The 27,409-nt window shown below is 40.5% G+C and overlaps 4 protein-coding genes across 6 annotated transcripts; all 4 read right to left on the bottom strand.

Moving 5' to 3' along the window:
* On the bottom strand, window positions 1-3,851 carry apoc2 (apolipoprotein C2). The gene is made up of 5 exons (XM_004920534.3): window positions 3,752-3,851; window positions 2,852-2,926; window positions 1,992-2,067; window positions 1,015-1,165; window positions 1-307 (listed from the first exon to the last, which is right to left on the bottom strand). Exons 3-5 carry the CDS (start codon window positions 2,044-2,046, stop codon window positions 220-222), a joined length of 294 nt encoding a protein of 97 aa, XP_004920591.1. The 5' UTR covers window positions 2,047-2,067; window positions 2,852-2,926; window positions 3,752-3,851; the 3' UTR covers window positions 1-219.
* A 4,456-nt stretch (window positions 3,852-8,307) lies between these two features.
* LOC100489282 lies at window positions 8,308-14,138 on the bottom strand. Its single transcript, XM_002941033.5, has 4 exons — window positions 14,043-14,138; window positions 11,944-12,007; window positions 10,686-10,830; window positions 8,308-8,799 (listed from the first exon to the last, which is right to left on the bottom strand). The coding sequence occupies exons 2-4, from the start codon at window positions 11,990-11,992 to the stop codon at window positions 8,637-8,639; spliced, it is 357 nt and encodes a 118-aa protein (XP_002941079.1). The 5' UTR covers window positions 11,993-12,007; window positions 14,043-14,138; the 3' UTR covers window positions 8,308-8,636.
* Window positions 14,139-17,413: 3,275 nt separating this feature from the next.
* LOC101731543 lies at window positions 17,414-19,794 on the bottom strand. 3 transcript variants are annotated; one of them, XM_004912011.2, is made up of 4 exons: window positions 19,688-19,794; window positions 19,006-19,070; window positions 18,527-18,677; window positions 17,414-17,728 (listed from the first exon to the last, which is right to left on the bottom strand). In XM_004912011.2, the coding sequence occupies exons 1-4, from the start codon at window positions 19,756-19,758 to the stop codon at window positions 17,551-17,553; spliced, it is 465 nt and encodes a 154-aa protein (XP_004912068.1). In that variant the 5' UTR covers window positions 19,759-19,794; the 3' UTR covers window positions 17,414-17,550. The 3 variants fall into 3 exon arrangements, with proteins under 3 accessions (XP_004912068.1, XP_004912070.1, XP_004912069.1); XM_004912013.4 differs by having other exon boundaries at window positions 19,668-19,784; XM_004912012.4 differs by having other exon boundaries at window positions 19,679-19,784.
* A 3,573-nt stretch (window positions 19,795-23,367) lies between these two features.
* On the bottom strand, window positions 23,368-26,939 carry apoc1 (apolipoprotein C-I). Its single transcript, XM_004912010.4, has 4 exons — window positions 26,834-26,939; window positions 25,493-25,575; window positions 24,476-24,620; window positions 23,368-23,574 (listed from the first exon to the last, which is right to left on the bottom strand). Exons 2-4 carry the CDS (start codon window positions 25,545-25,547, stop codon window positions 23,517-23,519), a joined length of 258 nt encoding a protein of 85 aa, XP_004912067.1. The 5' UTR covers window positions 25,548-25,575; window positions 26,834-26,939; the 3' UTR covers window positions 23,368-23,516.
* Window positions 26,940-27,409: the final 470 nt, after the last annotated feature.

Here is a 27,409-nt window from a genome sequence, read left to right as displayed (position 1 = left end):
CCCTTTTTGATGCAAAGATTTATTTTGGCTGAGACTGAATGATCCAATGATATGAGGAACACTGAGAATAGGAAACCAAGCTTTAAGCAGCATATGGTATTGCTGTGCTTCTAGCAAGACTGATACTGACATCCAGACAGAATGTGTAACATGAAGACAATGATCCTTGTGCCCAACACTCATTCATTGTGGACTTCACGGGGCAACGGTCACTGTGCGTCACTGTGCGTACCACCAGTGGTACAGCTGATCAGAAAAGATATTGTAATATGGTTTCACGGCATTAGTTCCTTTCTCATAAATCTCCCTGCAAATGACATATCATATTGTGAGAAACACAATAGAAACAAACACACAGCTGATTGGACCCCCCCCCCAATGCGTGGTACTCCTGCTGCCTGTCCTCTGCATTAACATTTCTCCAGAACCAACAACAAAATTATTTATGAAAAAGAAAATGTACATAGTGATACTTGCTAACAAGGTAGGAACAGTTTTATTGAGAAATTCCCCCAAAATCCTATTAGTCCCGTCCATCTGTTCCACTTCTTGCTGCCTCCTTTCCCAGGCTGTGCAGGGGGGCCGGCAGCACTCAGAACATTGCGTTGTAGGATAGGAACGAATCAACAGCTAGGCTGACCTGATAGGGAACTGAAGCCTGTTGCTTGTGTGACTGCAGGGCTGTGATTGGCTACCCCCCTCTTATTGTGCTTCTGGCAGGGACCGTTAGTACACACCCGCCCCTCATTTGAAACAGGGACAGAGACCTGAGAGGATCTATAGGGAGCTCCAATATAGGGGCCAATTTTACAAATAATTTTTAGCCCAAAATAAAACCAGCACCATATATTATTCATAACTGCCTACAAGATTAGGTTGTTTTTTTTTCATTTATCCAATATGTCTCATTTAAAGCAAGCCCTGTCATTTGTATGTAGTGTCTTTAGTACTAATATTCCTCCATTATAGTGGGTGACTTTTCCACTCTTTTAATTGTTTTTCACAAGCACTTACTTTGCTTTTTCCTCCACTTGGTGATTTCTTACTGCCTCAAACCAATCCTGTGCTTTATTAGCCACTTGTTCCCAGGAACTGGAAACTGCCTCTTGTATCTGAGAAAGGTATGTTGGCGATTCCCTCTTTTGTATCCGGTAACTTTCAATCCCTAAGAACAGAGGTTCCAGTGAGGAAAGAGCATGTCAGAACATTCATCAGAAAGGAACAGTAAAAGACAATGATTAATGTAGGATGCTAAACCTTAAGGATTACTTTTTCCAATGGGAGGTGTTCATGCAAAGTAATAAATAAAAACTAATGGAAAGCTAAGCTAATGGAAAGCTGCACTGAAAGGTATAGTTTACCTTAGTATAATATAGAGAGTGCTATTCTGAGACAATTTGAAATTGGTGTTCACTTTGTAATTATTTGCAGTTTTTTAATTATTTAGCTTTTTATTCAGCAACTTTAGTTTGGAATTTAAGCAGCTATCTGGTTGCTAGGGTCCAATTTAACCTAGCAACCAGAAATTGGTTTAATAGAGAGATTGGAATATAAATAGAGGAGGGCCAAAATAGAAAGATAAGTAATAAACAATGACAATGTCAATAAAATTGTCATGGAGCAATAGTTTTTTGACTTCTAGGGTCAGTGACTCCCATTTGAAAGCTGGAAAGAGTCTAAAGTGGAAGGGAAATTATTTAAAAAACTATACAAAAAACGAAGACCAATTGAAAAGTTACAGGCCATTCTATAGCATACTAAAAGTTGAAGTGAAGGTGAATAGCCCATTTAATGTATATGAACACATCTACAATGATCAGCTACATACAAGGGATAGCTAACAGCGACTAGGAGAACGAGCATACGGTCTGTGCAAAAAAACAAGGACATAAGGAAAGCTAAGGAAAGTCATTTTGATCTGGGCCATGCTAAACAGGGATTCAAACTCAATCAAGTAGGGCCACCTAGTGGTAAGTTTTATTAGCACTGACCTGTGCTCAGTAGCAGCAATAGCAGGGACACTGCAATAACTTGTGATGCCTTCATGGCGACCTAGATCTTCTGGAGCTACAAAACAGAAAGTGGCATGAACTGGAGATGTAAGCCATGCCTATATATATATATATATATATATATATACCGTATATATATCCCAAACAACTGGAATTTCTTAAATGGTGCAGAGCAGCACCATATACAAAGTAAATGGTGCTGACAGGGAAAAAGACAAGTTCAACAATAGGCCTTTGTGATGCAGGGAGCTTAGAACAAAAATCGATTTCTATCCCACTTTTTCTTGCTAAGGATCCAAAAGTCATTAACATTCAGCAGACTTTAAGAGAAGAATAGGAGAACAACTGAGAAAATGATTGGTTGGTTGCAATGGAAGCGGATCTATATTTAATCACAATATTTAGATCACAAGGGGGTAAGTTATAGCACAATATAGATATGATGATTCTATATGCCAAACTAACTGTAGGATGGAACTATGTACATCTGGGCCTCACAACCTTTAGGAGGCATCTGGTCCTGGGAGTATTATTATTATTTTACAAAGCAAGTGGCCCAATAAAGTATTATTCCACTTGTCTTCTGTCACCATTTCATTTGTTTGTTATTCTCCATAGACAGCTCACCTTTAGTGTAAGTTTTTCTTGTGCATTCATTATTCACATTTAATATAGCAATCTAAACAAAGAATGATCCACAATGGGAGTTGCAGTTCTACAAAAGCCAGTGTGCTATATATTGCTTGTGCCTGCTTTAAAGTTTCATTTTTGCAGCAGTTTTGAGCTTGTTATAAAATAAGGGAGAATAAAGGTAAAAATGTAAAGAAATCATGATGTACCTCTCCAGCAAATCTTGTCCTCTGTCCAGGGAAGAGTTTAGGAAAGCGACAGTTGGGAAGCAGTACTTTGTTGAGCTTAGTATAGGAGATAAGCAGTTACCCCGGTCATACAGATGTATAAGAAACAAGCCGTACTGCTGTCATACTATTATACCGAGGGGCAGAGAAACATTCCCTATGTTGCTGGCTTGAGGCTGAATAATGTTGCTATTTGTCCCTATAATTTTTTAGGCCACCATTTATCATTCTGTTGTATTTCACTAGCCTTCCTCTCTTTTTTTCTTAGGGCTAAACTCCACAGGAGATTTTGTAGGATGGTGGCAGACAGATAAAACGCATCCTACAAATCAAATGTAGTTGCATGGGCTAAAATAAAATGGGACTGATGTGTAAACTACATGAAAGATTTGCCATACGGCACGCCTGTCGGAAGGGAACACTGCATGCTGCAACTTTGTCTAATAAGATAAAATCTGATGGTGTCTGACTGACTTTTTTTCTCATTGAAATACACTGACTGCCGGCTGTAGAGCCAGGAACAAAACACCATGAGACTATCTGATCCGATTTCACATTATAGCCTATGAAGATCTGATTTTGTTGGATCTTACAAAATCTGGTGCTTTTGCATGAAGGATCAGATTAAATTTGACCCACAAAATCTTATGGAAATTTCCTGTTGGTTTTAACCCTTAGTATTTCTAAAAAGCCACCCACTTTGTGTTTGGTCTGCCCATTTTAATACTCCAGCTTTCTCCCCAATCATTTCCTCGTGTACCATTTTCACAATAATTCTACCCCGCTCCTTCTCTTTCCTCCCTTCCATCTTTCTTTCTCAACATGTTTTTCTACCCCATCTCCCTCTCAACATTCTTTCCTCTCACATCCATTCATCCTCACCTCTTCCGTTGTATCGTCAAATGTTCTGGGTGAGATTTTATTTTTTATCTTTTATTTCTGATGTGCTGTCAGAGTCGGGGTCCTAAGTACAAGCAAACAGTGAGATTGGAGTGCAGAGGTTCATAGTTCAGGAACTAGTGACCTGTGTATATTAACACTACGTGATAAACACAGCGTGTTCTCTCTACCCCTCTGTTTAACACACATTAGAGAAAAATACTCAGGTGAATTGCACTTTATAATATACTGCAGGATATCAAAGGATAAACAAAGTGTATGGTCTGTGGATTTATGACACCGTTTCTGTAGCTTTTGAACTCGTAAGCCTATAATTAGGTGCCTCGGGGAACACCAAACGCATAAGGCTTTACAAAAAGGCATTTCTAGAAAAGCCTGTGTAAGGGGGTGCTTTAACAACCAAATGATCCGAAATGCCCCCAATAACATAGTTTTATATGAATGCAGTGTGTTGCCTGCTGGACATTGAATTTATCTTACAGGGGAACTATCACAAATTTAATATAAGCTTCACCTCACTGAAATAAGACATTTTCTAAATATAATCAATTAAAAAATCTGGAGCATATCTGAAGTATTCAAGTTACTCTTCACTACCTCTCTCTCAGCATCTGTCTTTCTTCATTCTCTCTTCATGCAGGAATCAGAGTCAGATTTTGATTGACAGTTAGATTTAATATATATTTTATGGGCTCCCTTTCCTAGCAGATGTATTAGGCTAGTGCCACTTGGGGTGGATTTTCGGCCTGCATTATCCATCCCAAAGCTGGTATCCACCTTCTTCTTTTCCTGCAACCGGAACCATTGCCTCGGCCTAGATGCAGGCACACACAGAGGGTTTTGGCAGGAAGCACATGAGTATGCATTTCCATGCTGAAATCCACTGCATGTGCCTACACTTGGCCAAAGCAGTGGTTCTGGGTACAGGCAAGGAATTAGGGTATTCCAGCATAGGGTTGGATTTTCAACCCTATATCTTAAATAAACTTAAATACTGACTCTAACATTTTGGCACTTCCCAGTGATTCTTTCTTCCTTTGTTGTTCAAGGTGGGCCACCATAAATATGATCACTAGGGAAAAGGAGGAGTGTAAGCAATGCACATTCACAGTCCAAAAAAGAACTGAAAATAGAACTAGAGCTATGGAACATTAGCTGGTATATCTACATTTCTCTTTTCCCTCTTTATACCATCTGACTACAAAAAAATTCCAGGTTTTGGGCCATGTTTAGTTCAGTGTATAAAATGTTTCTTATGGTTTATCTCTCAAAAGCTCAAAAGAAGTCTGTGGGGAAATCTAGAACTGGATAAGTTTATCAGCTTTTGTCACTGAATTGAATCTGGCCCCAATGTCTGACAATTATTCCTAACAAAAATGAAAGAGCTGAAGAAGATTCTGAAGGAAATTGTTTGGTAAATGTTACAGGGCATTTGTAAATAATGAGTTAATTTGTGAAAGGCCTGTTGCGAAATTCACATGTATGTTAATATATCTATAGCTGACTGTGCCGATTTTCAGAAGATAAGAGGAAATAGGCTAATCTCTATTGATTTGTTTTCCCTCTGCTATTTGACACTATTACAAAGTGTGACCTTTATACCTGATTCTTTCTAAGTACAATAGACCCCATTAACAAGCACCAAATCAGAATACTATACAATACACAATTATAGCTTTTTGTGGGGGTCAATTCAGCACTGACTGCCCTGGGCCTTGCACTTAGTGGGAGCCCTCACAACGTTCCATTTAATTTTCTTTCAGCCATGTGACCAAAAAATAATCTTTTTGTGACATGGGTGGTTCCCATCTGTCACCTCTTCCCATAGTAATTTATGAGAAACACTGTGCCTGTAGCACAGGTAGAAGTGACAGGCAGACCACTTCACACAATCACTTGCTGTGTGCTTCATGCCCCACATTTTCCCAAATGATACTACAGGTAGTAGTGATAGAGAGGGGGGTTTTAACTGCTGCCTTCCCCTTGGTTTAGGTCAGTCTCTAACTCTGTGGTCAATTAAGCATTAGTTAGTAGTTGGGATATAAATACTTTCCAAATGTAAATCATTTAGACAATAGTTCAGTCTAATATAGTTAGGCAAAAATGTAATCTATAAAAGTTGGAGTGGGCAGATGTCTCACATAATAGCCAGAACACTACGTCCTGCTTTCAGCTCTGTAACCTCTTAGTCAGTGGCTTTAGGGGTGGGCACAGGGGACATAAGTGTTCGGTTAGTTTGTGAGCACGCAGGTCAGATTCAAATGCAAACTAAATTAATAGTTATGTCCCATATGGCCCCCCTTAAATCACTGATTGGTTACTGATTGCTAACAGCTTAGAGAGCTGTAAAGGAGGAAGTAGTGTTCTGGCCATTATGTTAGACATCTGCCCACTCTAGCCTTTAAAGATTACATTTTTGGTTAACTAACTATATTAAAAACATTTTTTATTTTGCGCAGTTTAACTATTTTACTCAGTTTCATTTTTGCATTGAAGTGTTCCTTAAAGGTTCCACTAAAGAGTTCCTAAAGAGTTCCTAAACTCCACTAAAGAGTTCCTAAAATAATAAGTACTAACTTAGGGAGCCTATATAGAGGGAGCCAATATACAGTAAGTGCAGGAGCCAGGTCTTTCCTCTTTGTCCTAACAACTTCTAAAGGCAGGACAGACCAGGTGGAAGGCTGCACCTTGCCAGGTAGAACTATCTAGGAGATCGAAGGATTGGTGCTAGCTCACCTCAAAGGTGAGAGGCAGCTAGGGTAGTCAGCAAGAGCAGCCTGTGGTCCTGATGAGGGGATAGTTATTTGGGGAGATTGTGCAATTGTGTGCCAGTTAGGGACAAAATCATTTAGGTGTTGGTTTGTTTTAGCCTACTGGTACTTAAGTGAGGCAGGCCAAGAAGTTTGTGCACTGTAGTGCTATACCCAACAGAGGAGCAGTAGGTCCTTCCAGCAGACGCGAGGGCATCCATTCTGATTAGTAACAAACATTCAAAGTTTTTTACAGTGAGAGCTGTGAAGTTGTAGAATTCACTCACTGACTGTACTGGCAGATACATTATATAGCTTCAAGAAAAGGTTTGATGGCTTTATAGCAAGTAAGGAAATACAGGGTTCTTGCCAATAGCTCTTAGTACAAAAAAGATCCAGGTTTGATTGCCATCTTGGAATCAGGAAGGAATTTTATCCCCCCACTGAGGCAAATTAGAGAGGCTTCAGATGGGGTTTCTGCCTCCTCTGGATCAACTAGCAGTTAGGCAGGTTTTATGTAGACGTAGAAGGTTGAACTTGATGGATGTGTCTTTTTTCAACCTAAGTTATTATGTTTCTACTATGAGTAGGGGGAAATTCCAGTGGTGGATGGCCCGCACAATAGCTAATGGCACTACGGTAGTGAATTTGCACACTAACTCTGGCACTGAAGACTTTGTGAGTATCATAATTATAAAATATGATAATTTTATTAGGGGAGAGTCGGGCTATCAGTACACAAGTCTATATCATTGCCAATCATCCAAGAGCTGCTACAATAAAGTCTGTTTTGGTCCATTGCTTTCTCAAGCATATTCACCTACTAGCACTCTTGTAGCAAATATCATTATGTATTTATACAGCGCTCACATATACTGCAGTGCATGTATGTTATTGTAATGTGAGAGTACGCAGAGGAATCCCATGCAAACACGGTGAAAAAAAGAAGCTCTCTGGCATCATCTGTGATGTCAACAGGTTGGCCAAAAGAGTGATTGATCTTCTGTTATTGCCAGGGAAGCTGGGTAGCCCCCTGGCAGTCCTAGCCGGTAAATTACCAGCCAAGGCCGGGGCCAGTATTACAAAATTTGTCATAACTAGTTCTCTGCCTCAGCCATGCCTCCGATCCACCCCCAATCCCCTCGCCCACAGCCATCTCTATGCCTCTGTAGCCTGTCCTACTCGCGAAGGTCTTCTGGGATCTGGCTGGTGATGCATCAACTCTGCCCCATTTTCATCATAACCCCACCCCCCACATCACGGACACGCCCCCTCACAATCCCTCCCCAACCCAGTTGGTATTATTGTTGTCAATAGGTGGCAGCCCTGTCCTTTCATTTGCTAGAATTAAGTAGATACTATACGCCCTTATATAGTATTTAACATGAACTCAAACAATATGCCTAGTGATTACTTTTTTTCCTGTTTCATTAAGAAATATCTATATTTTTTACTTCCACCAAACTAGGTAATTAAACCAAAAATTAAGTTTTGTACTTTGCAGTTCTGCTGAGTCAGTATTTACATACAAGCTTCTTTCTATAAGCTAAAAAGCTTCTCTTTAGGGTTTAAGCAGAAAAAAATGGACTTCAGTGAGGTAGAAGTCTGTCAGATGTCACTGTCTTCTAATATCCTTATATTTTACATTAGAGGTGAGAGTATTTTATTTTTAGGGGCACATGCCATCTTTCCAGAGTTATAAAATTTTTACCCCCCCAAACCAGGGATTTAGTTCAGTTCCAAAGGCTGCTATTGTGTCACATGATCAATAACACATTAAGCACAATATTGTAGCATGTACAGATTTAATAAATCGGTATCATATTGATGGACTGATATTTTAGCGAAAATATACCATTCCTTTACATCAGTATAATCCAGGACAATAAACTATAGTATCTAGTAGAATTAAGTCTAAAACAACTGGACTTTTCTGAGTTTTCTGAGTTCAAGAAAAACTCAGAAAAGTCCAGTTGTTTTAGACTTAATTCTACTAGATACTGTATATCATGACCTGGATGAATGAGAATCTTCATAGACATAAACTATAGTAGTTGTTAACCCAAGCGTGCTCTTCCTCTGAGTTTCCAAGTGCAGATGATATTTGGGGGTTTAGTTTATTGCTCATTTTTTTCCCAAAATATGTTTTTTACAAACTCAAACACTGGCTTTGTTTCCCGACTCAGCCGATCTAATGGTCCCCAAATCAAGGGTACAGAAATCATAGCTAGACTACGTATAGTCTCATCCTTTGCTTCATTCACCTTGTCCACCATGTTCCTAAACAACCGGGAAGAAAATGAGACCAAGACATATTATTAAAGAGCATTCTAAACCACTATACAGCTGTACTGCATTAGAACCTACATGATGTTACTTAATCATACTTAGTCATAGAAAACTGACCCCTTTATTGGGCTTTTTTCAGTAATACTTGAATAATGATGGTTTCCATCACTCCCTGCAGTAGGATACAGGGCAAACTTTAATGCAAAAGCCTATAGAGGAATGCTTCAAAATAAAGAAAAAATTGTTTTCCGCACCACAGAGTCCTCTGCACTCCTCTGTTATTTTGAAGGCAAACTCATTTATTGAGGACAGGTATGGTGGTAAAGTGCTAAAAAACATATACTGTAGGTGTAGTCTGCCATTTTTTTGCACTTTGCAGTTATCTTACTGGTATGTCTAGAGTTAATATGCTATTTGCAGATTTTCTGCACTGATCTTACTAGCATGTCTGAAGTTTATGAAGTGCTCGTTCATTGCTACAGTTATCTTACTGGCATGTCTTGGGTTAATGTGTTAATATATTTCCTGCAACAATCTTACTGGGGTCTGGGGTTAGCGGAGTGATTAACTATTTCTGTAGTAATCTTACTGATATTTCTGTGTAATTATGGCAAAGGGCCCAAAAAAACTGACATTGTGCTACAACGCAGTGCATTTTTGTGGGGCCGAAGCTTCACTTTTCCCTTACGCCCATATTTTGTTGAGAAAGCTCTGCTTGTCTGTATACATATCAGGGGGTTGAAGTATGAGGAAAGCTTTGAAGGGTGGTGGCGATGACAGCTACAGCAGATGGTATGCTTATGTTTTTGTGGGCCCCTGGGGGAGATCCTCTACTGTCTGACACTGCATGGGTGGGAGGGACACAGAGAAAGGTAGGGTGCAAAATGGAAACAACCTTGCAGATTGTTCTTTGCTTCCTTACCTGCACTTAGTAAATTACCCACCTAGTCTTCATAATGGAACTTATAATACTTAGGTGGATGTCCCTAGTTAATTGATCCCTTAACTAATGATATATTATGTTAATGTCTTCTCCATGGTTATTCCACAGTAACCCTAATAGAACCCAGTTAGAATAGAGAAAAACCCTTAGTTTTGCCAAAGCCAGAAAATGTGACAGTGTAATTGGGTATGGCCAAGGCTACACAAACAAACCATAATGGTGATTAAGAACGATTATGCAAATATACATTTGTTTTTTAGAAATGAATTCTTTCTTGGCACTGAAGTCAACCAGTGTCTTCGGATTATATTTAACTTGAAGCTGTGGGAATGTTTATGTGCTGTAGGGATTTAGCAGGAAGATAACCGTATGGTACAGAATACAAAGTGTTCAGAGGCATAAAATGTGCATGCTCTGCAGATTGAAAACTATTGCAATATGTAGAAAAGGGCACTTTTTAATAACCCATAGCAACCAATAAGATGCTAGCTTTTAAACAGGTGACCAGTAAATACTTCTTTCCTATTGGTTGTTGTACAGTAGGTGATTAGATCAGTAGCAAAATTGAACCTTTTATTGCATAACCCCTTCTATATTTGTATTGTTTGGCTGCTTGTGTATGTCTGTGAATAGTGAGCTGTATTTTGCCTACTTCTATTTTGGCTCTTGTATCATTCCTTCATCAGTTCCCCTGTTTTGGTGCTCTGAGTAGGGAATCTTAAGAGTGGCCTCCTTCACTTGGTAAGTGTGATATGTATCAAAAATTCACTTGCAAAATAGGCAGTAGATGAACCATTTTAACCATTTCATCAAAACTATAATTTTCCAAATGCCACAATAACTGCCAAGCAAGTCAATCTGTTCTTCTATTAGCTAGGATTAAAATCCCCAAGGGGACCAACTAAAATGATAAACTGGCTAATTAGGTACTTACCTAAAGTTAGTGTAGAGGGGTGAGGCTTTAATTCTATCTGCTACAGGTTCCACATATGGCTTTATATATTGGTCTATTACATCCTGCAATATATTTGAGTCTTCATCAGCCTGCATCTCACTGGGGAACGCAGTGACCCGGGAGCCTGTATGAACAGTTATTAAAGTGTGGTCAGAAAATTGAAAGTTGAAGATTGGCAGGTGAAGAAAACAGTTATATGGGGCATTTTTCCACAAGGAAAGGTTTTAACCTTGCCCCAGACAGCACTTTACCAGTAGTGGCAGCAAGCATGAACTACTAACTTCTTAAATGACCCCAGGGAGTTAGAAAGCCATTATACCCAATGTTTGGGCTTAGTGCAGGAAAATACCTATGCTACCTAGGTAAAGATGCTGACCCTGACCAGGGCTGGGCCAAACGGTATTGGTGCCCAAGGTATTTGAATGATCTTCCTTCCCATCTCTGCCATGAGAGTCACTAATCCACCTTGGACCACCTCAACCTCACTTTAAACCTGCACCACCGACATCTTCTCAGCCACTCACCTGCTCCTATAGCTGGGGTTACAGAAAGCAGAAGAACATGCCTAGGGTCCTAGCACCCCACACACACACATACACCATTGCACCCTAGACATGTGCCTCTTTTGCCTATACCATTTTAGGCTCTGATGTTGACAGATGATTAAGGATCTTTTGACTCCCTCAGACCAACACAGCAGGCAAACATTCTGTGTGCCAGTAGCCTAAGGCCCACTATATGTTTATCATGTGCATATTTATTATACTGCTGTATGACGCCTGGAGGAACCTGAGTATTTTCACAGCCAGTCATTTATCAACATTCACAAAAAATATTCAACAGTTAACAGAACAATGAATGTAAGACAGTTAATACTGAATTCCAGCCATAATGCCCTTTGCTGTCTCCTTTGAAACATAGATTGTCAAGTCAGTAATTTTTAAACTGCAATGATTTAGAACCATCTGAGACACTATGCCTGGCTTTAGAACTGGCCAGGAGCCTTCAGGCACTTACACATTGCTATTAATGTCTGTGCAGGAAGCCTCTGCATATTGTAAAGCAGCCATCATGGAGGCACCTAAACCCAGACCCTAAAATATATAGACCTGGAAAATAGCAAAATATACAGTTTGCCAGCCATTGTTTATGGCGCAGAATTCCCAGTCCAGACAAACTGATGTTTTCCCTTTCCAGCATCTCACAAGTGGCTACAAGTATTAGACTCAGAACTCACCCAGTAGGCACAGCAGTGCCAGTATCCAAGTTGGATGTGTGATCTGCATTGTGTTCTGCGTGATCTAGAAAAAATAAATTTAATAATCATATATGACTGGAAACTGCAGTTATTGTTTCAGTAGTTTAAAGTATTAAAGAAAGAAGTAAAGGTAACTTGTATGTAATGCTATGTAGTTGTGCATTAGGATTCCTATTTAAGCAGAACTAATTTCTGAAAGGAAGTCCCATTTGTTTTGTGTCCTAGCTGTCCCATGATTCCCTTTCCCCACTGCTGATATTTAGATTATGTACACAATTCTCTAAGCAGCACTATTTCTTGCTATTGCTATGGAAGACTAATGAGATGCTGAACACTTTGCCCACATTGATACCTATTCTCCATAGAACATTTGCTATTTGCCTAGAAAGTTGGGGGGACGGTAGGCACGTCAGTACATGCATTGCTCTTATAGAATTTGGGGGATGAGGAGACAAGCAGGAGGTGGTTTTGAGTGAGTTTGCCTTGGGGGCCCACAACCTTAGGGCCAGTACTTTGTTTACTTATACTACATGAGCTATGGGTAAACTGAATGAGTTTTCTCTTGATATATATGTAGGGACCTATAGGGTTAACATCCCTTATAGCAGTGATCCCCAACCAGTGGCTCAGGGGCAACATGTTGCTCACCAAACCCTTGGATGTTGGTCTCAGTGCCCCCAAACCAGGTAGTTATTTTTGAATTCCTGACTTGGGGGCAAGTTTTGGTTGAATAAAAAGAATATTTACTGCCAAATAAAGCCCCTGTAAGCTGACAGTGTGCATAGAGACTGACTGCCTAATAGCCAGTCTTAGCCCTTATTTGGCACCTCCATGAACTTTTATGGTGCTTGTGTTGCTCTCAAAGTCTTTTTACATTTGACTGTGGCTCACGAGTAGGAAGGGTTGGGGACCCTGCCCTATAGCTTTAAACCCTACACTTTCCTATTCATTGTTACTGGGCAGATGGTCATGTATCTATTTTTGCTATTTGCAAATGTCTTTATAAACCGAATTTGAAGGGGGGAGGTGCAACATGTATTGCCTGCCATGTACAATGCTGTATTGGCACCTCTCCCTGTACAGTTTCCATACTAATAAAATTAAGACCTCACCTTCATGAGATCCCTGATCCCATGCTGGTTATGATAAACAGATTATGCTGACTTGGGCAACTTTCCAGGGTATTTATTCCAGGAAGATCTTTGTATAAGTCATTCTGAATTCAGAAAGCCAGTCAGATGACTGGCAAAACATCTTTCGGAAAATCACAGCAAGTCCAGTTCATTTGACTTATTACTATAGATATACCATGGCCTGGATGAATGAGAATCTTTATAAACACAACAGTTTTATATTTTCTAAATATACTCTTCTGTCATCTGGATTTGGTGATTATTCTACCATTATTCTCTTGTCCTTCCAACCGCAGCTGAACACTATGCAAGCCAGATGCCAGCACTGGAATCAGTACTATGAGACTTGTATTTCTTGGTGACATTTAGCTGCAGTTAGTTGCACTCTTACGACTCTGTACTTCAGAAGAGATAGGTTCCTCTATACTGAACTTATACTCTTGAACTTGATTAGCACCAAAAGCCCAGAACCTTGGGCAGCAAAGAAACAAATAATTCAAATGCAGTTCCCTTTAGGTGCAGGAAAAAAACAAAATAGTTCAATTTGCAGTAGAAAAAAGTGGATATTGTGCCTCAAAATCAGCCATGGTCCCCTATGTAAAAGCTAATGCTGTATATATCTGGGATAAATCTTGAGTGGCCACAAAAACCCTTTGGTGGGTGCATAATGAATATCCAGAGGCTGCTGGTGACCCCAAAGCTCATGTGGCAGCATGATCAGGTTACAGATACTGTACATAAATTGACTTCAGTTAAGAACATATATACAGTACATTGCAATTCAGTTTTCCACATAGAGTAGAATTAATCACATTACATTGCCTGCTGTCCGGTCCAAGTTTAAAATTTGTATCTCATATGTCAATATTGCCAGTTACAAAACTTTAGCAGCCACACTCATTTCTATGCCTACCTTACTGTAGCCATTCTGAGCAACAGACTTACCTGTCCACTCTTGTATCTGCGTTACACATTAAAATTCTTTCTCCTTTTATACATAAATGGACATCACTCGATTTCACTCAACGTCCAGTCATTGACCTGATAGATAAATACAGTTGGTCAACATTTTGAATGAAATGGTATTTTGAAATTGTCATCTACAGACACAGACACAATGTTAGTTTAGCTGCTTTTGACAGTATACATTCTGTATTTATTTGACTATGGCTACAATGGCGTAGCATCTAGTCACACTGTACCCACATGGTTTTTTAGTTTCCAGATTGATCTTCAAATTCTAATTCAGTTTATTTATATAATATAAATGTGATCAGGACTCTCTGGCAGCAGCAGTAGTTAGGGGTGTGATCAGAAGGATAAAGGCCTACAAATTACTTATAGTGATATCAAGCTCCATAGTCAGGCTAGATGGAGCAGGTTCATCAATGAGTAACAGGCCAAGGCAGGCAGCATGGCAGTAAGTCAAGTACAGGAAATTATGAAAGATGTAGAGTAAAGGTGGGTTAGATAGTGTACTGAAGGAAATAGGAGAAATTTAGAAGGTGTACAGAAAGAGTGGAGGTGGGCAGGCAGGTAAAAGAATTAACATTTGGAGATAAAAGCATGTGAGGATCAGAGGAAAGAGCAGAAAAAGGGGCAGTGAGTAAAGGCAGAGGAGTAAAACAGAAAATAAAGCACATGCCTAGGTTTGCTCAGTTTTGATGATGCTGCCTATTTATCTGCGTCTGTATGCACCTTGGGAGTCAGTTTTAACAGACAATACTGTGATCACATTCAGTCAACTTGGTCTGTCCAAACTGAAATCTTATCTACCTGTGCCCCTTCTGAACAGCTGGAGTAGAGCCTTAACTTACTTACGGTACTTACTTATTTACTTAATTTACTACTCTCAGATAAGACCATTTCTCCCTCTACAACAATGCTATTTGTTTATCTAAAGTTCAACTTAAGCTGGCCATACACGTGATGGTCGCACGAAACATCGTCAGATCCGCCACACACCATTCAGGGCTGAATCTGCAGGTAAGGAGGTAGAAACAATAGGATTTCTACCTCCTTCTGTCGATTCAGCGCTGAAGGGAGAATTTTGGTCAGGCGCCTTCTATGGCGCCCGATCAAAATTTTCAAACTGGTCTGATCGGCGAGTCGGACAATATCAGCAGCTTCCTGCGATATCGGTCGACTCGCCGACATACCATACACGCACCGAATATCATACGAAACGAGGTTTCGTACGATATTATCGGTGCGTGTATGGCCACCTTAACACATATCTAACCCTTTTCCCCTAACAGGTTCGCCTTTCCGTTAGCAAGTTAAGTAGCATTCTTAAATTAAATGTCATGGTGTGCATCCTGTATGTGTGTACATGTGAATGTAAATGATTGTATGTCCATACCTGTGGTTCTCTTGGGTCCCTAGAAAGGCCCCTTTCTATTAATTAATTCTATTAATTAATTATTAATCATTAATTATTGGAACTCTTTATATGAGTAGTAACATCTAACGTTCATATTGCACATACAAGGGGTGTGGCCAAAATTTTAGTATTGCGCACTTGTATTCATGGGGGGGGGGGCATATTTCTGAGAATGTGATTAAAATACTTGTAAAGGGCCCCAAAGTTTCTCATGATGGCCCTGTGGAAATGTATTTAATCACATTCTCAGAAATTTAACGTTTGCTGTGCTAGCAGTTTTCTTAACATACATCTCAGTCACCAAACGATAGCAACCAATGAGACGTTTACTTAGATCATTTCAAAGGAGAAGTAAAGATAAAAACTAAGTAATAGTGATGAGCGAATGTATCCCATTTCACTTCACCCAAATATTCACAAAACTGTGATAAAAATGTCGAAATGGCAAAAAAACTCATAAAAATCGGGTACTGCACGACTTTTTTTGGCGCAACTACACCTTTTCTTGATGCGCCCAGGCATTTTTTTAAGAGGCTTTCCAGTTCCCTAGCATCCAGCAGGTCATTATAGAAATTAGAAACCAATGTACCTACATACAACTCACTGCAGTGAATGGTTGTAATTTGTCCTGCAACCATTTCCTGTTTTAGAAGCCCCTGTTTGTAACTTCCTGTTTGCAGCCATAGTGCCCTCGCATTCAAAAACTGGGATTGTTTTCAGTAGGATCCAAAAATGTTGACTGTAAATACCTTTCACCATCACATTTAAAGTGTAAACCAGGGAAATCCACACACAACACTGTTTTTCAGTGCTCATTCATTTCTGTGGTCTTGGGTTTAATTAAGGTAGGTTTGTTTGTTCTATCCATGTTTATACAGGTACAGGTATGGGATCACTTATCCGGAAACCTGTTATCCAGAAAGCTCCGAATGACGGAAAGCCGTTTCCCATAGACTCTATTTTAATAAAATGATTCAGAATTTTAAACTGATTTCCTTTTTCTCTGTAATAATAAAACAGTACCTGTATTTGATCCCAACTAAGATATAAATAATCCTTATTGGATGCAAAATAATCCTATTGGGTTTAATTAATGTTTTATTGATTTTTTAATAGACTTAACATATGGAGATCCAAATTACAGAAAAAACCCTTATCTGGAATACCCTTGGTCCCGAGCATTCTGGATAATGGCTCCTATACCTGTACCATGGGATGTTTGTAAGCGTTTCCCTCTTTGCATGAGTGATTGGGTTTTCTTCCATGGTTCAGGAATATACATGATAGAGTTAACTGAGAAGTTCACCTTGATAATAGTTCTTTTCATTAAATTCATTACTTGGAACAAACCTATATGTTATGTACATTCATTAGTAGAAATGCAGTGTGGGAGAGATCACATGAGAAAGAACATCACTTGTGTTGACCCCCTAACGCTCATGTGATGCATGGACCTAATCAAAGAGGAGGTCACTGACCCCTTTACATTTCTGGCACCACCTACATCACTTATTTCTCCATCTCAACATAGCCATTGGCACTCCAGGAACTCCTGTACATGATCCGGCTCTTCAGGTCCTAGGTACCACTCTGCATCAGCATTCTCAGTATTGCCCAGTACTAGTGTATGAGACCCTTGAAAAGTATGTTCTACAAGCAATAATGTACCTTCTACTCAAATCTAAGGAATTTAGAAGTCACCTTGGAGTTCAATGACTTCATAAAACTCAACTGGCACCTCATACATATTAAGGGCATGAAATTACTCTGTGAACTGTAACATCCTTGTAATTTACAATAAGGGGCAGAGAATTCTATATCTATTGACATAGTTGTTGGAGTTGCTAAATTATTACCTCCTGGACAAGGGGGGGTCATTGCAGGTCTGAGTGGGCTGCAGTGGTGTCACATGATCAATAACCAGTTTAACACAGTTTTTGTAATACAGGTTTAGTATATGTCATCATATTCATCACTGTAACCTAGTTTAATGCACAATACAAGCAAAGCCAAAGATCCATTTGCCTCTTCTTCTGAGTTCCCAGCCCCAATTATTGGAGATTATTAAGGCTAAGATTGTTGTTCATTGTTCTCAAATATTTTCTCATAAAACTCTCGTATTGGCTCTGCCTTCTTCTCCAGCCAGCTGATTGTGTTCTTTGTTGGTTGCCTTAGATAGGTGTAATAGTACGGGCTCACATATTCTGAAGTCAGATTTATTGCTCCTTGTGCGCCATTTAGCGCTTTCCTAGACAAATAAAAGAAGGGGAGGGACATAAATGCCCAGATTTTAGTCAGGGACAATATAAAGAGAAAAAATGAGACAGAGGATCTTATAATAGTTGGATTAGCTAAGCCACTACACAATTACAGGCCAATGAATATACACTAATTCTGACTGGCAATAGCTTAGTAAATGGCAGTGTGTTGGGGAATCCGTAATTGAGAAGGAACTGGGTTTTTTTTGTAGATAACAAGTTGTCTAATTCCAGGCAGTGTCATTCTGTGGCTACTAAAGCAAATAAAGTGCTGTCTTGCGTAAATAAGGTAATTGACTCAAGCTATAAGCACCCGTTTTGCGAAACAATCCGCCAATGGCGACACGCGGAAATTTCCCACAAACCCACGTCTGGCAAATTATTTTGTCCATCACTATCTGCCTCTAGCAACTTGATCTTCTGTTTGAGAGAGGTAGAAGAAAGTAAATTAAATGATATATGAGCACTGAAACCTTTCCAGTAGTATATAGCAAGACCTTTGGACTTACTGCTACTGGCTATATCCTGACCTGAATGTATAGAAACCATTATAAACAAATATAAACATGAGTTAACTATAATGTGACTGTCCCTTTTAATTTTATAGAATACATCAGAGGCATTATTTTGGGATTTTACTAAATTTCATGTAAACACGTATATCAAAGGTTTCTCTTGATGGACAGGCATCCCGAGAGGTTTGGTTTTGATGTATTTGGTGCAAATTAAGTGACAAGAAGATTACTCATTCTTATGTATGTAGAAGTAGCTAAATAAGGGCCACCTACCCAAAAATATCAAAAATGAAGGAGTCAGTGATTTTATCCACTGTGGATCCGGTGTATGGCTTGACATATTGCTCTAGGACACCCTGCAGGATAGTAGAGGCACTCCAGTCATCAGACTGCATCTCACTGGGGAAAGCAGTAACCCGAGAGCCTGGGGAAAAAAATGAAGGAAGATCTATTGCACGTAAGTGTTTCAGACATGAGAGGAAACCATGGAGTTGGATCTCAAAGCCCACAGAACCAATAGCGGGAGGTGAAAAAAACACACTTTGCTCAAGGGCTGGTAGCTCATAGTAACCAAGTTACCTACTTAGCCTTGTGTTGCCTTCTGACTTTATACAGAGGCTTTTGCTAACTAATTCATCTTAATCTTATTAATCTAAATCTAATTATTATTATTACACTTGGAAATGCATTAAAACAGTTGGGTTGCAGAATCCCAGTTCAAACATGGCGGTTACAAGCATTACAAGACTCACCCAAAAGGCACAGCAGTGCCAGGCACCAGACTGGCATTGTGATCTGCATTGTGTTCAGTTCTGACCTAGAAACACAGAATGAATAAGTTGTAGTTCTCTATATTTAAAGATATTCTCACATTTTTCTGCATGATAAAGGCAAAGCAAAATGAAAGTGTATAATATCATTTTAGCATATGCTGATCATATTGTGCAACTGTAAAGGAGAAATATGCCTTTGAATTAATTTAATTTGTATGTTATAAAACAACTCTTTCTAGCCTGTAGCTGTAAAAGCTAGCTGGTTGCTGGGGGTCACTGACCCTGGCAACCAAAAACAGAATCATAGTAAGGTTTCTGTTATTCTTTATTTTTTCATTCTATTGCATACACACTTTCTCCTTCTACCTGGTGCTGGGGTCATCAAGCCTGTCCTACTGTTAATACCTTTTTAATAACACATACTAAAAATGAATTATAAGGTAAACTTCGCATCATGCTTTCCCATCAGCACTGACTGTGGTAACTGCTAGTAAGCAGCCGTAGCCATCTTTCTGCTGCCTGTCACTTAAAATTCATATGCATGAAAAATACACACATTCCCATAGCTATCTTGGGTGCCATTGTTAAATACGTGCATGGTCATTTATGTGCTTGTCAGCCGCACTCCTTTTCATACATACCTTTATTTTACCTGACTTACCTGCCTGCCTTCTCTTGTATCTGCCACACACACTTCAAAATGATTTCTCCTTTTGAACTCAGAATAGGCATCACCAGATTTCTGTCAATGTCCAGTCATTGACCCTATCGATAAATACAGGTGTTGCGCATTTGAAAAAAGAATGGAATTGTGACATCGGCTCAATGAGATCACTGTCTGCCCGTGCTGTATTCACTTCCATGGCATTGTGTCTTGATTATATGTTCCCACAGTGTACATTCCCACAGCCCCCACCAGCCCAATAAATAGTGACTGTCTATGTTTGGCATTTGCCTGAACCCAGGCCCGGATTTGTGGCGAGGCCACAAAGGCCCGGGCCTAGGGCGGCATTTTGCATGCCGCCCCGCCGCAGGCAAAATTGAACATTTTGCTCCCATACGGAGCAATGGAGAACTCTCCCCACTGCTCCGTATGGGAGCCTCAACTTTGGCGCTTGCGCATGCGCGTTCGCTGGGGGGGGGGGTTTTCGCGCATGCGTGTTGACGCGGCGGGGGGGATAGGGGGGGCGCCGAGTGGGGGCGGCCTTGGGGCGTCCCCAGTTGAAATCCGGCGCTGCGAACCCACAGATTGCCAGTCCGGGCCAGTGCAGACTGCTCAGCTTGAAATCTCAGGCTGGAAATAAAGGCCCAGCTCTGTGGACAGACCACAAAGGCCCAGGCCTAGGGCAGCAACAATTTGGGGGCAGCATGCCTTTTGAACTGAGGACTGGGTGGGAGATTTTGATCCTGTATTGTTTGTAGAGGCCCTGCCAGATAACTGGTAATCCCAATCCTACATAACCACCTACCTAATATTACCATTTACCTTTTGATTGCCCTATATTGTTTCTGCATAAAGGAATCATGAATCCCATATTTGCTCCCTAACTGCTTTAGTGAGTGCAAGAACTTTATTTTAAAGCATCAGGATAAGGCAGGGTCGTCAGATCTTCTGTCAAGGGGAATTTCTTACACAATACATTTATTAAATACCTTTACTGCCCATGCTGAGTGTGATATTACTGGTCCCATAATTCTAAATTATGATGATGCCAAATCATCTCACTACCTTGCATTATACTTTTAGACCACCAGGTGGTATTCAATCACGTAAAACAAAATCCTAGTGTCTGATATTCTGTACAATACAAGCTACTTAGCGGTATAGACAGTGAGTTATATATATTTTACCTATTTTTGTTTGTACAGCACTTTCCCTTGCTGTTCTGTAATCGACCCACGGAACCTCAAATACCTCACATTCTTTGCTTGTGTGCCATTAAGGCAAATTATATGTAAGAAAACTCAGTAAATAAGGGATCAGAATATCAGTCATTGTGTAGATAAAGGCAAATTTTCACATCAGTCTTGGAAAAAATGGGAACCTATCAAGTTTAAAAGAATCTTAGGGGTTCTTGCCCCCAAGGTTCCCTCTTAAAGAACTGTGCGCCCAGGTCAGAATTAATGCACAATGTTGTGTTTCCATTCTGCACAGTAAATTTGTTGTGTTCACTGAGCTCAAACTCTGTGTGCATAGACACTCCATAGAGGGAACATCGCTACCCTCCTCCCCTTAATCCCCCCTTGTGCAGAGTAAATGTTTAAAAACAAGTAGAAGGGAGTAGCCTGGGATTGTATTATTACCAGAAGAGCCAAATGCTAACTCCCTTTCCCATCTACACACATCATGAGTTCTGGGAGGTGCTGGTTAGTTAAACTCAGATTGAACCATGAAAGCACAGCAAAACTCCCAAAATTATATGGGAGTCACCCTATTTAGGACCCCATTATCCAGTCACCTGCAGCAACAGCCCAGTCTCCTGCTCCCCATAATCTGCACCTCACCCGTTTAATACCTGCCACCCATTGAATCCACATCCGGCATGGCTTATTAGCAGGGCCGCTGCTGAGCAAATGGGTGCCCTAAGCAGAAATTTACTTTTGTGCCCCCTCTCCCAAATATTACGGAAGTAAAAATAAAATAATAAAAAAAAAACACCTACTATAGGGGCCCCACACACAGTGCCCCCAATATCCCCCATAGACAATGCCCCCATAGTAAGTGCCCCCAATAGCCCCCATAGACAATGCCCCCCTAGTAAGTGCCCTCAATAGCCCCCATAGACAATGCCCCCATAGTAAGTGCCCTCAATAGCCCCCATAGACAATGCCCCCATAGTAAGTGCCCTCAATAGCCCCCATAGACAATGCCCCCATAGTAAGTGCCCCCAATAACCCCCATAGACAATGCCCCCATAGTAAGTGCCCCCAATTGCCCCCATCGATTGATTGAACTATCCGGGACAGCGGGATGCGCTATAAAAACCGGCAGGACAGTGTTGGGGGGGTATGTTATAATATATAAAAACGATTTTTTTGAGCAGCTGGGATGGTGCCCCCCTGGGAGTTGGTGCCCTATGCAGACTGCGTACTCTGCTTATAGGGAGCGGCGGCCCTGCTTATTAGCAATAAATACATTTAGATGCATGTTGCATGGCTGCATATAAATCCGTTCAGTCTGCAGAATGCATCTGAATTACTTGTTAATTAGCCATTCAATATGTGGGCAGTATAAAAGGGCCTACAAGGGCTTCACTAAATGACCTCAATTCAGGCAGAGCTAAGGGTTTGATTAGGGGCATGGTCAGGAGCACAAACAATTGCTTTTTCCTATGCTGCAACCCATGTTCCCTGAGGTAAAGGTCCTTATGAATTAGAAAAACTTCCCTCTCCTCAAAATCAAAAATATGCAGTTCTTTAAATGAGTCAAAATATAAGATGCTGCAGGCCCTCCTTTTTGCCATTTAATACCAGTAACACAAGAGAACACCCCCAAGGGGAAAATAGTTTTGGGGAAGGGGTAAAACAGCAGAATTTCTGCCACTCTCTGCCTTTGGGCTGCTAGGCAATTTTGGATGAAAAGTTTGGGAAATATTTTTGTAAATAAAGCCACGTGGAATACCCCCAACCTGTTAAAGGAGAAGGAAAGGCTAGTAAAGAGTTAATCTCAAGCTGCAGGCATACCTTCAGTTCTCTCAATAGTGCCCTTAAGTCTCCCCATATTTCTCCTGTTCAGATGATCAGAAGCCTCACTGGAAAAAAAAATACTGAGCTCTGTAAAAGTTCCCATAATGCCTAGCTCCTACACCGAGACCGAGACCAGTGAACATGCTCAGTTTATAAGACTATGAGGAAGCTTCCTGCTGATTGGCTCAGATCACACATTCCTAAGGGGGGGGAGTTCTTAGCAGGGAGGGGGGAGCAGGAGAGAGGAGAGAGCTGCGTGTCTCTGGCACAGGAAAACAAAGAGATAACAAATCCTGTTTCTTTTGACAGAGGACTCTGTGAGTGCTTATGGCTGTTTTTACATAGACCTTTCTGATAATCTATATTATCTTTCTCCTTTAAAGGGCTTCACTAATTTCTTTGTATGACTTTATGATTTAGTTATTGTCTGTCCCAAATGTGTGTAATTAATCAGTACTTGTGATTGGATGATCTGGTACATAATTGGAGTAAGCTATTATAACTCCCAGGATGCCCTCCCAGTGAGTACCAGAGGGATGTTGGGGTTGAATTATTACAACAGCTGGAGAGTCATGGGCAGTGATCTATATTTCAGTCCTATATTCCATACAAGATTTAAGTTCCATGTAAGAATCTTTAAGAACCATGCAGACCCATGTGACAAACGTCAGGTTTATTTATTAATGGAGATCAGTGGGGGTTACTCCATTAGGCTAACACAACTGGAACACATTGAGGCACATTGGTGGTCAGAACATGAGGGTCTCTTGGGGAAGAATCCTGCTGGTCGGGTCTAGGATGCATTAGTCTGAGCCGGTTGTTTTCTCCTTTATCTTCTTGTAAAGGTCTGTGAACCAGTTCCTGGCAGAAATAAAGAAAGGAGTATTAAACCTGCACATGTGCCGGGAGAGCTTGGACAAAGTGTGAGGGCTGGTACATGAACCAGGACAATATTTATTAACAGATCTGATATTGGTCTGTAGGTCCTACCCTGCCTCCTTTATGTGGACCTGTAGTTCCATATAAAAGCCTTTACCTGTACTTCTTGCAACACAACTTCACCTGAATTTACCTTAGGGCCTGGACCCCATATTACATTAGCTTTCATTCTACTGCCTGCAACTGGGCTTTCACCCACTTTACCTCTACTGCCTGCCATCCAACTCCCACCACATTACCTCTACTGCCTGCTATCTAACTCCCACCACATTACCTCTACTGCCTGCTATCTGACTCCCACCACATTACCTCTACTGCCTGCTATCCGACTCCCACCACATTACCTCTACTGCCTGCCATCCAACTCCCACCACATTACCTCTACTGCCTGCCATCCAACTCCCACCACATTACCTCTACTGCCTGCCTGCCATCCAACTCCCACCACATTACATCTACTGCCTGCCATCCAACTCCCACCACATTACTTCTACTGCCTGCCATCCAACTCCCACCACATTACCTCTACTGCCTGCTATCCGACTCCCACCACATTGCTCTACTGCCTGCTATCCAGCTCCTACCACATTCCTCTACTGCCTGCTATCCAACTCCCACCACATTCCTCTACTGCCTGCCATCCAGCTCCCACCACATTCCTCTACTGCCTGCTATCCAAGTTCCAACATCTACCGCTACTGCCTCCAACAATCTGACTTCCTCCAACTTCCATCACCCTAACCATCAACGGAACCAAAAACATAAGTAGTCTCCACTGTCTGTTTAGAAAATACCACTGAACTGGAGGAGGTCATGAACGTACCTTGTCTTTGTCATAGCCTCACTGTTATGCAGATCCTTGAAAAAATCCTTGGTTTTGGCTCCAAAATCTTTTATTGCAGTCCCTGCAGAATCAAAGTGGTCCCTGAAGCTCTTAGATTCCGAGTCTGCTTCTGAAGGCTTACATTCTAAAAGAAGAGAAAAAAGTGTGTATGAGAGGTCTGTGGTTAGACAGACAGGATTAAGCCACCACTGTTACTCCATAACCCAAATGCAGCCATAAGGGGCGTAGCTAAAGCAAATCATGTGAATGTCAAGGGGCCCAGGAGCTATAAGGATCCAGTGGCACACTGACTGCTAAGCAATATCAATGTATTTTAAAGAAAAATGTCTTATTTCCAAAATTTGAGGTTGGAAATGATTTTGCTGTTGATCTCACTAATTTCTAGTTTTGGTAATGGAAAACAGTGGCATTGCCCAGAGGGCCCTTTTAGAAGGGCAAAGTGCTGTACATTGGGGCACAAGAAGCAGGGCAGTATGCAATGTGTCCCATATTATGCCCTGTGTTGTTTACATCACAGCAGGATTGAAGCCTTTTAACAAGATTAATTAGTGCCTTCTATGGACCCATTGCTATGTAATGCTCCCAGCATTTTTGCTGCATTGCTCTAGTGCATTAAGGGCTGTCACTTTTTGGGCATAGGTGGGATATACAATAATGTGGGCATTTTATACTAAACTAGTGTCCAAAAGTTGTATAACCTGATCAGACACACAGGGAACAATTTAATAACATGCACAATGTTTGCTCTAGGTCTAGTAACCCATAGCAACTAATGTAATGTTTGTCTTGGTATAGCATATAATATATATATACCAATAAACGCTGATTCCTGCTTATTGGTTGCTATGGGTTATTAGGTCTGGTGCAAGTATTTACGTTCTATTAGGGATGATCTGGTAGGTTGATGACCATGATTGGTTTATCTACAGTATGTGGGGCTGGGGCCTTAGCTGACCTTCCCTTTGTACGTGCCCAGTATTAGCCTTTTAGACATACCTGTCAATACGCAGATTGTGACCAGAATCACAGAAATTGCAAGAAGAAGCTTCATCTTTTCAGTGCAAAAAAAGGGGCACCTTCTGGAAATAAATAAATAAATAAAAAATGAAATAACTAAATAATAAGCATATTTATAAGTGCACAGTTATTGAAATGATTACCCTTCCTTAGGCAGTGCAGAATAAGTATATAGCATACCTTGTGCCCATAAGATTAATCTGCTATAGGGGTCATTCTCTATGACTCTGAGCACAAGTGCTAGGGTGCACAAGACTGTAAATCAAGCACTGGGTGCAGAGCAGTAAATGAAGTGCCACATTGGAGCTCACAGAAATGAACAAGTTAGACAATGGGCAGAGAGTGGATGCCTATGTGGGATTGCTTTATGTCCAAAGGGGCCCAAGATTATTGGTGGAATGATGGTAAGTGTAGCTTAATAAAAGCTGGAGGGTTCCTGGCTGGGGCATCCATGATAGATGTCATTTTATGCACTCATTTAAGGGCTTCTTCTTTTCTAACTCCTCTCCACTGAGACATGCTCCATAAAGACTAATAACTAGTGTCAATGTGCCCTACAGGTGCTATGGCAGCAGCAGCATAAAGCATAAAGGCATTTGGATAATGCCTTTATTGAGGCAAGTCATATGGCATCTCCTACTCGCAAGTGCAAATATACATGTAAGTAAAATGTTCAAATAACACTTAACGAAAGGAACCCAACTGTAATCAGGCTGTGACAAAAATCCACATTTTTATTTGTGCCAAAAAGGATTAATCCCTTGGCTCCCTGTGAAGCAATTCCATTAAACCCTAGCCAGAACAATAGGGGATTATTTGGCTACTCAAAGCAACACGTTTATAGATTACTTGGTCTCATCTGCACGGCTAGTTTTCTTTTGCACAAAGACCATAGGGGGCTCGTTATTATGGTAAAAAGCTCAAATAAAGTTCCATCTGTCCTTACCTTTAGATCATAACCTCTAGTGGCCAGGATTTTCTATTTACTTCACTATATAGTCCCTTTCCCTGTCTCCATATTACAATACTTTACACATTATCGCAAAGTTACAGCCTTTTGTCACTTATTTCTCTTGCCCTGTTTTACAAAATATTGTATAGCTGTATCACCTTCCCCTGACATTGTGTTGCCTTACTATCCAAAAATGCCAAAAATCTTTTTCTCTGTATACAGCACATGTCAATGCTTATGCACCGCACTTCATAGCAAAATATCCCACTTATACATGTATATCACACACATATACATACACAATGGATAGATTGTACTATACAGTATATCACATACCTATACATACACATAGAATACATTAGTGTTACCTTTAGAAAGCTCTGATGCGTAACTTTGTATCTCTCCTTACTGCAGACCAAGTGCTTCTGATTCCCTGACTGTATCCAAACATCTTCTTATGCCCCTAGGCTCCTCCCCCCATATCAGTTACACCCACTTTCAGTAGGAATCCCCTCCTACTGAGAGCATGTGACTGAGGATATTTAGCAGGGGCAAGGTCTCAATGGTGTTTCCTGGGAGGGTTTTTAGGACTTAAAGATCTTTGATAAAGAAGTAAACAACTGGGAATCAAGTAAGAGCCTTTCAAAAAAAAAAGTTATCAAAGTGCCCTTTGTGCCATGGCCATTATGGTGTATTTATAAATAAAGGATACCAACTGAGCAAATAAAATGTTGCAAATCTATGTTTGGTTAAAGGGGAAGTAGACAATGGAAATAAAAATTAAAGAGGAAACTATCATTTTTTTTAATGCAATATGTTTCTTTGTGGTTTTTAGCTATTTCTGAATAGTAAACTGATATCTTTGTTTGTAAAATGCAAAGCCAGGTACAATATAAAGATCACTATAGTAATTAGGATATTAAACAATGAGCGCTAGAGCTTTA

Source organism: Xenopus tropicalis, chromosome 7 (genome assembly GCF_000004195.4).
Source record: "Xenopus tropicalis strain Nigerian chromosome 7, UCB_Xtro_10.0, whole genome shotgun sequence".
In the NCBI taxonomy this organism is placed as follows: Eukaryota; Metazoa; Chordata; class Amphibia; order Anura; family Pipidae; genus Xenopus; species Xenopus tropicalis.
This window is presented reverse-complemented; position numbering and strand designations above follow the sequence as displayed.